Source organism: Ochlerotatus camptorhynchus, unplaced genomic scaffold, assembly GCF_037179485.1.
Source record: "Ochlerotatus camptorhynchus isolate MF236.1 unplaced genomic scaffold, CSIRO-AGI_Acam_v1.1 ptg000434l, whole genome shotgun sequence".
Classification (NCBI taxonomy): Eukaryota; Metazoa; Arthropoda; class Insecta; order Diptera; family Culicidae; genus Ochlerotatus; species Ochlerotatus camptorhynchus.
This window is the reverse complement of record NW_027040920.1, coordinates 9719206-9728959: the sequence shown is the minus strand read 5'-3', so window position 1 is coordinate 9728959 and position 9754 is coordinate 9719206. Positions and strand designations below refer to the sequence as shown.

Genomic DNA, 9754 nt, shown 5'->3' with positions numbered 1-9754 from the left:
GTGGCAAGCCCATACACTCGTGAGTTACTTTTGTTGGTCGTGTAGAGAATCAAAACAAAAATATCAGACGTAAACAATAACAATGCCACGAGCGGCCCGCCAGGAACTGTCATCAAAACGTCTCGTAAAATGGCTTATTTACTTGAAGTGAAACCACAGACAAACAGACATAACTCTTGGAAGTTGTTCATCGAACAAGCATTTAACGGTCAATTTAAAAGTATCATAGTTGGTAGTACCGCCACCTGTGGCGCGCATAGTCATTTCTCTTGAGTTTGACGTTTACACACTACCGCCATCTGTTCAGCGTACTACCCACCACAGTGTACTCAACAGATGGCGGTAATGTTTTAGCGACGATGTTTTGCAGTGAGAAATATTCAATGTGTTATGTCTGTTTGTTTGTGGTGAAACATTGACCACATTGGCCTTTCCGGAGTCACTGGAATCCCCCCGGGGGAACCTGTAGTAGGCTGCAATCACATTTTTGCACAAAACATTACCATTGGGGAGCTCATTCTCGAACCAGCAGATGCCCCAGGATAACATGTAAAAGGAAAATTGTATTTTCACTTCACAATGCCGTTCGACAGCTCGAACTACCTGAAGTCTTGAAATGGACCATTGACTACTAGCAGTGGATGAGGAGGTTTGGTCTTTAAACTCTGGCAGTAGACCAACAAAAGTCTCTCTCTTGTATAAATGTAAGGTGCAGCAAGAGCACAACAACAACTCGTTAATGAACAAAATGACTGTCGACGTCAGCTCTGGAGATGTTCGCCAGCACTGTTGTGCTCGCTGGTAATCAGGATTGTTTTAGTGGCTACACCGTAAAACAATATTAGTTTTCCAGTCAAATTCTCTTGGAAAATTTAAAATCAGATCATATTTGACGAAGTTACAACACTCAAAAGTTGACCGAAAATTTGCCTATCCTAGTTATTTTGAGTAACCCCTCTACATGATGAGAATATAGTAAATTACTATTTTGATTTCATTTGACATGTGGAATGTTTTGCCCAGGATACTTGATTAGGTGAGTGATTTAACAGACTATAATATTCGTTTTACTGGTATTAAATGAACGATTTAAAAAACAAAAGATTAACATATGACACAAAACGATTAGATGATAATAGCAGATAAGTACGGAAAGTATTTAATTCAGATATCCCAAAACCCATCCGAGAGGGATCCCAAGAAAGCTAATTGATTAGCAAATTCATTAGCAAAATACAATTGTGTGTGCTCGAAGTGGTACTGGAAGAAACATTAAATTTTAACTAAATATATCCAAATAATTACCACTGTTACATACACTGCACGAACGCATAGAATCCACTAGAGAAAATCCGACGGTATTCCTCCAAACTCTAGCCATTTTTTGCGAAGTTCAGCGTTTTTCGGAAACCGGAAAAAAAACTCACATTGTTAGACTTCGTTACACTTCCATGACCGGTCAAGGCAAAACTTTTTCAAAAATTGTAACGTAACAACGTTAACACATTAACTCGTATCGTAGACAAGGTTGAAGTCACGCACTAAGCTGGAACATTTTCTTCCACGGCAAGTGTTGGCAGCTTTGGTAAACATAACAAATCACGTTGCCAAATCGTCTCATAATAGTTCCACGAATCTCTATATATAGGATTACTAATAAGAAGTGAATGTTTCTACTGAACTATCTGTCACATTGATTGTTTGCAGAATCCATGTTCAAGGCAAGTGATGTGTGAAGACAATAAAATATCAATATTAAATTAGTCTCTATCAACTACTAAAATATGCGTATACTGGCATATAATTGCATATCAGTACTATGTGAATAGGAAATCAAGGACTGATACTCGGACTGATATGCAATTATGGGCAATAAACTTAATAGAAAAAAAATGAACGGCTCCTTTTTAGCAATCTATTTACATTCCTATGAAAAAAATACGAAAACCGAAACTAGCGACATCTTTACGCCAAACGCATAACAAAACCTCTCTAACAACCATGCCCACTCATTCATCGAGTCAACCTACTCGAAACAAGCAACCAATGGTATCGCTTTTGTTTTGACACTTCCAGCCGCAGCTGCAATACTGTACACGCTATTTCAAACTCCCCAAATTTGGGTAGAATCCAGATCGATCAAAACTGAACCTACTTAAAAATCGATAAACTAAGTTGGGAATGACAAATTGGCAAATGAACAAAGTCGATCGGATTCATGTTGATGTTTTCAATTTGTCAACTTGTCACACCCCACATACTTTACCCATTTTTGGGTAGGTTCATTTTTGACCGACCAGGGTGGATTCTACCCAAACTTGAGTAGTTTTGAAATAGCGTGAAATAAACCAAATAAACAAACCACCTTCTAAAATTTGTGCATCAGAGCTGCTCGTGCAAATTGTTTTCAATTTTTAGCGGAACACTTTCTCCCAAGCGAATTAAAATGTGCTCACCATTGTGGCTCTACTGCCGGGAATGTTAGAATGACCAAAAAGAAACCATCGCCGTGAGTATATTTTGTTCGCCATCCTTCTCAATCAAAGTGTAAATAAACCCTCCAAATCCCATCGTTCGGTTCGGACAGACAAAACCGCATCTGGGAAAAGGAACGCCGTGACCGGTTGAATCAAACGTTCGACAGTCTATCGAAACTGCTGCCCGAGTATGAACCGGCAACTCAGCTCAGCAAAATCGAAGTCCTCCAGCGGACGATCGAATATGTGGAGAAACTACAGGACAAGATTAAAGCCTTCCTCGAGGAACGGGACACCCTGCTCAAAAGTATAATTTCAATTTGTTTTGCTGTGTTGAGGATTGTGTTCGGCGTGGGTTCATTTAAATTTTTCATTTTAGAACACGTTGATGAACTGGAGGAACGTCTGCAGGTGTTGATAGCAAGAAACGAGGATTTGGCAGCTCTACTGAAGAAATCCAACATCAACGTTCCTCCCTGCAAGCTAGCGTCGCCAATCAGCGGAAAGGATTCACCCGTAGGGAAACAAGATGCTTCACCACTGGACCCAGCTAAATCGAGCAAGAAGCCATCTTCCAAACAGAAGAAAGCGTCGGATAAGGAAGATTCCGACAGAAAAGCGGGGGAAGCTTCGGGTAAAACGGATACAAATTCTGTGATAGAAAACATCAGTAGCGTCAGCAGTGATATTAGCACTGCTGTTTCTACTTCCGAAATTGTGAGCAAATCGGTAGCGGAAGCCGTTGCGGTTGTAACCGTGAGTAATGTCACGGCTACGGCTCTTCCGGTTGCCGTTACAACCAGTGTCTCCGGCACATGTCTCGTTATGGCCAACAATCAAATCGTGGGCACCCTGAAGCAGTCGAATGGCGGTAAGTACGAATGCAATTCATATTTGTTAAAAGACAAAGGATTTTTTTTTCTAAAAGGCCATGAGATTGTATAAAAAATTGGTTCCAATAGAGAATCAGAATTTTTGCATAAAGATTGTAGTTGCAAGGTTTCAGAAACCTGTAGGAAAAGTCATAGATTTCTTTTTAACGATATAATGATGATGCCTTTAGTATGTGTACAACGTCGCTTGCATGCAATTTTCTTGTAGTAAGGAGTCTTCTTTCCACAAGTGTGTAATTGTTGTCAGTCAAAATGATGTCCCTGTAGGTGCTAAGGTGTAAGAAATTTCTTAAATAGACTGAAGTAGGGTAGATGACGGCTTTGGCATTACCTTATTCTATTATCGTCAGGGGGTAAACTACGTCCTTGAGGGCTCAATTTTGGCATGTGGATACATGTTTCAGAGCATCTATTGGCCAAATTTAAGTGCTCTAGGACTTTGTTCACCCCCTGATGATAATAGGTTAAGATATTGCGGAAGCCGACATTTCCCCTAGGTATCTGCTATAAATGTCATCACCGTGGCAGACCGAAAAAATCGGTTACGCTTCGTCTAAGGATGATTCAGAAAGAGTATAAGCATGTTTTAGAAAGAACTAAGCGTTTAGTCTAACCGAAAATGTATTGAGCAATGAAACACATTTTAAAGATCTCTAAAAAAGGTTTAAAATGCTTTCTAAAAGAATCTGCAGTTCCAGTAGTCCTTGGTTTCATTTGAATGTTTGTTTTGGATCGTTTTTCAACAAAATTATACCATTTTTAAAATGTGTAGACATGTCTGAATAAAGCCTCCCATATAATACCTTTTGTCTTCATTAAAGTGTTTCAATAGTAGCTAAATCTTATCAAAAAAGCTTGCTCTGAAGTGATCTTGATACGATCTCTACGCCTCACTTGTATTACTCAAGTTACCAACTAACGAAACCACGCCTTTTTAGTGAACGTCACTCCTGCGCTGCTACCAACACCCATAATGGCCACCGGGGTCATCATATCCAACAACGGGAACCTCCTTCAAATGCCACTGGCAGTACCGCCAACTTCGTCGCTTCTGATCGTCAGCAACGAAGATGTACGGTCGAAGCTCAGCCTGCGAAAGACGAGGGGATCCGGTTCCAGTTCAAAACCATCGTCCTCGAAGACCAACGCTGCTCGAAAGGGGAAATTTACCATCAAATCCATCGATGTCATTCCGGGACGGATTGTCAACGGAAAGATTCCTATCCCACCGCTGAAGCGACCTCCTCCCACAGGAAGATCGAAAAAGGAAACGCGAAAGAAGCGAAGAAAACGGAAAGCAAGTGAACAAAAGGAGAACGAAGAGATTGGAGAAGCGAAGAAAGCGAAGTTGAACGATAGTAAGAGTGAGGAGGTGGTTGATAAAGTCGGTGAAGTACCAGAAGTACCTGAGGCAGCAAAGCAACCCGAAGTTCAACCAACTGAGAATGTAATTCAGGTTCAGGAAAGACAAACAGTTCAAGTGGACGATAGAGCCAGCTCGCTTGAAATTAACCTCGATCAAGGAGATCTAACTGTAGACATCTTCGCTAACCTGCAGGTTCCAGACGAGGAGCCGGACGTCAATCAAGGATCCCTTTCTCCGACCGCAGCTTACCTCATGAACTTCCCGCTGGTTTCCACGGGTGGAAAGGCTAGTGGTAATCACGTGGAAGGTGCTGGAGAGGTGGAGCCTACGGATTGCGTCGAAGGTGATAAGAAGACTTCACAGCAAACTCCCGATACTAGCCTGCTGTTGGACAATTTCTCGTCATACTTCAATCCAACCATATACGCTGGTCTGGACAGTGTGATTCAGCCAATTGTAGAAATCCCTGTTACTTCCGTAGCAGTATCTTCCAGCTTTTCAACGATTTACCAGTCAATCGACAGTATGATCGAGCATAAGACACCCCGAGTAACGGTAACCTCGGACTGCAGATACAACACAACGCCTTTCACGTTTACGCTAACATCTACAAGCAATACCATAACGACTCAATCCTACGATTACCGGCACGCCTCATCGTCCAACTACTTCTATCCCACGGCCGCGAGCGCTACCAAACCCATTGACGACTTCGGCCTTCCAAAACTGCCGATCGTCAGTGAGTTCACCTTCTCTCTGACGAGTACGATTCAGAGTGGTCCAAAAACCGTCCAATCGCAATATACGAACAGTACGATCTTCTCGTCAACCATCACTACGCCTTCCTACAGCACCTATGGTTATCAAACTAAAGCCAGTAAAACCGCCAACTACAACTCCAACTACTTCCCTGAAGTTTCCAAACCGGAGTCGAAGACTCCAAAAAAGTACGACTTCTTGGAAGCGGAGAAACCTGCAACAAGCTTCACCTTCTCGCTAACGTCGACTACCAAAACCAACCCCAAAAATACGTATCCACCGGTAGTGGCTTCTTCGTCATCGTACACCACACCATACGTTACCACTTCGGCATCTTCGTGCGCTAAAATCGAAGACTGCCTGTACAAAGCCTCCAAATCATCTGTCACCAGCCAAAATCTCTACAAAACACCACCGAAGCAGAAGGTCAATCACTACCCCGTAATTTCCACTGTCCAGTCAACATTCCCAACACAAACATCAACACACTCGCAGTCCAAATACGATGTCAACTGGATGACTTCGCAAGATCCGAAACCATCTACCAACAACCAAGACTACAGTCAACTTCTCCCGTCGCTTGACTTCAACGCTGCGCCGTCTCATACCTACCAAACCAACATCGATCTGAGTCGCAAATCGGACATCTTCTTCGCCCATCCATCTGGCGAGGATAACCTGGTAACGTGGTCACCGAACAAGCTTACCAACATCCTCAACGACACCACGTCCTCGTACTATCCATCGACCACCACTAGCCTACCGAACCTGCACGGAGACCTAGCCCTCAACTGCCCCCTGAATACGAACAAACCGATCCATCAGCAACGAAAGCCTAATGATTCGTGTAGCACCTTCCTTTCCGTTCAGCAGCTGGTCGATCAGCCCCGAAAAAGTACAACCAGCAAGAATTACTCCAGTTGCAGTAACTACTCCACCAACCAGAAGCCGTTGAACAACAACTATTCCGCCGAATCGCTCATTGGAACGTCCACTGGCAGTTCCAGCAAAAAAGACAAATTCTACACCGATACCAGCTACAACAGCTACAGTACGTACCAACCCGAAGTGAACTCCGGAGCTGGTCTCTCGTTCAACTTCGATTATTCAACCGACTACAGCAAAAACTACAACTACAGCTGCCAACAGAACTACATGCCTTCGTTCGTTGACAACAGCTACGGTCTCTCTACGATATCATCGGCCACTTTAACGACCCCCTCCTCGTCATCGTTCCCGGTTACCAGCTGCTACGCCGGTTATGGATACCCGTCGGATAAGAAACAATCAAGCTCTTCTGCCACCGGTAGCTACTATCAGAACTCTTCCTACCAATCGGGTACCGTTCCCGATATCCCGTATTATGTCCCTGCGACGGAAAAACGAACACTCCCATCTAACCCTACCAACGCGAAACCGAAGAAGCACCACAAACAGCCGCTGCCGTCGACCGACTACAGCTCCCTTTCATCGAGCTTCCCAACGATTCTACCGCCGCCACCTAGTTTACCGTCAGCACCAACGTTGGACGATCCCCTCAGTGGTTACAATGTGGTAACGACCACAAGCTACCAACAATCGTACCAAGCCACCATGCCGAATTACTCCTTCGGTAGTCAACCGTACCAGCCGTCGCCGGTGGCTTCGGCAGCAGTCGTTGGCGGCAGTGGTAGCAGTTCGACGCTAACGAACTTCAATCTCAGCACCATCTGTCCGGAGATCAACGAGAAGAGGGGCCCATCGAACAATGGTGGAGGACCGGCAGCGGTAATTGGTGGAACGGTGAGTGCCAGGCATACAATTGCCGGGGTCGGCGGGTGGTGAGGGGTATGTAAATATTTAAAGGGTTTATAGGCTGAATATTTGTAAGATAATATAAATAGCGAATGAATTGTAGAACGCTTTGCATTTAATGGCTGTATGAAAGAATGCCGATTTCGAGGAGCTTAAGGGTTTTCAAACATTGGAACCGCACGGCGAATGAGAACGACCCAAATTTGAGTTTAGTTCACTCATAATCGCCAAAAGTGCAGGAACTCAGCGCTGAGAAAATTTGCCTCATGTTTTCCCAGGTTTTTCCAGGGAAAAAATCCCAAATTTGAGAAAAGTTTTTTTTTTTTATTTCTTTATTTGTTTCAAATTCAAAATAAATTACATTTCATTTTAACCTAGGTGCTCCAGTTACTGCAGTAACGTACCAGCCTTAATTGTTATGATATATATCTAAGTGTTTTTACATTGTTCATGTCTTGGCAATTCAGTATTTTAAACAGGTTTTTTAACCTGCATGTCAGTATAACAATTGATATCTTAAAACTAAAAACTAAAACTAAATCTTATCTAAGTATAAAGGGAATTAATCGTTGCAATTGAGGATTGCAACGATTTTTGCCTGAAATTATTAATTATTTTGTTGGACATTTGTGCTAAAGTCTCAACATTCGAAATTCTATGTACTTCGGTTGTACTGTACCAGGGAGGCAACTTCAAAATCATTTTCAGAATTTTGTTCTGAATTCTTTGAAGTGCTTTTTTCCTGGTAGTGCAACAACAAGACCATATTGGCACAGCGTAAAGCATGGCCGGTCTAAAAACTTGTTTAAATATTAGAAGTTTATTCGTCAGGCAAAGTTTGGATTTCCTGTTTATAAGAGGATACAAACATTTAATATATTTGTTACATTTAGCTTGAATGCCCTCAATGTGATCTTTAAAAGTTAATTTTTGGTCAAGTATTAATCCAAGATATTTCACTTGGTTTGACCAGGAAATTGGAACTCCGTTCATAGTGACTATGTGACTACTACTAGGTTTCAAAAACGAAGCTCTAGGCTTATGTGGAAATATTATAAGTTGAGTTTTGGAAGCGTTGGGAGAAATCTTCCATTTTTGTAAATAAGAAGAGAAAATATCTAAACTTTTCTGCAGTCTGCTGCAAATAACACGAAGACTTCTTCCTTTAGCGGAAATGCCTGTGTCATCAGCGAACAAAGATTTGTGGCAACCCTGAGGCAAATCAGGGAGGTCCGAAGTGAAAATGTTATACAATATAGGCCCAAGAATGCTACCCTGAGGAACTCCTGCTCTAACAGGTAGTCGATTAGATTTGGAATTTTGATAATTTACCTGCAGAGTTCTGTCAGTTAAATAATTTTGAACTAATTTAATAATATAAAGTGGAAAATTAAACTTTTTCAATTTAGCAATCAAACCTTCATGCCAAACACTGTCGAATGCTTTTTCTATGTCTAGAAGAGCAACTCCAGTCGAGTGGCCTTCAGATTTGTTTGAACGAATTAAATTGTTAACTCTTAAGAGTTGATGAGTAGTTGAATGCCCATGGCGAAATCCAAACTGCTCATCTGCAAAAATTGAGTTCGTATTGATGTGAAGCATCATTCTATTCAAAATTATCTTTTCAAAAAGTTTACTTATTGAAGAAAGCAAACTTATTGGGCGGTAGCTAGAAGCTTCAGCTGGATTTTTATCCGGCTTCAAAATTGGAACAACTTTTGCATTTTTCCATTTATCAGGAAAGTATGCCAAATGGAAACATCTGTTAAATAATTTTACCAAGAAAGACAAGGTACTCTCTGGGAGTTTTTTGATGAGGATATAGAAAATTCCATCATCACCTGGAGCTTTCATATTTTGAAAATTTTTAGTTATAGACCTTACTTCGTCCAAATCAGTCCCCCAGGAATCATCAAAAATATTTTCCCGAGAGAAAATATTCAGAAAATCCCGAGCAACCTGATTCTCAATAGGACTAGTAAGACCCAAACTGAAATTATGGGAACTCTCGAATTGCTTAGCAAGTTTCTGAGCTTTTTCCAAATTTGTGATCAAAATTTTACCACCTTCTTTAAGCGCTGGAATTGGCTTTTGAGGTTTTTTCAAAATTTTTGTGAGTTTCCAAAAGGGTTTGGAACTCGGGTCTAATTTAGAAACATTATTTTCAAAAGTTTTGTTCCTCAGGGCAGAGAATCGCTTTTTAATTTGTTTTTGCAAATCCCGCCAGATAACTTTCATGGCAGGATCGCGTGTTCTTTGATATTGTCTCCTACGGACATTTTTAAGACGGATCAAGAGCTGAAGATCATCGTCTATTATAATTGAATCGAATTTAACCTCGCATTTTGGTACTGAGGCAGCTCTTGCTTCAACTATAGAAGTAGTCAGAGATTCAAGAGCATAATTAATTTCATCTTTGGTTTGCAAAGGAATGTTTGGATCGAAGTTATATTCCATAAATGTTC

At 41.6% G+C, this 9754-nt stretch overlaps 1 protein-coding gene across 1 annotated transcript; it reads left to right on the top strand.

The window, feature by feature from the left end:
- Positions 1-2378: 2378 nt before the first annotated feature.
- Positions 2379-7319, top strand: LOC135711590 (mucin-2-like). Its single transcript, XM_065234465.1, has 4 exons — positions 2379-2509; positions 2588-2784; positions 2857-3348; positions 4309-7319. The coding sequence occupies exons 1-4, from the start codon at positions 2487-2489 to the stop codon at positions 7317-7319; spliced, it is 3723 nt and encodes a 1240-aa protein (XP_065090537.1). The 5' UTR covers positions 2379-2486.
- The last annotated feature ends 2435 nt before the right edge of the window (positions 7320-9754 follow it).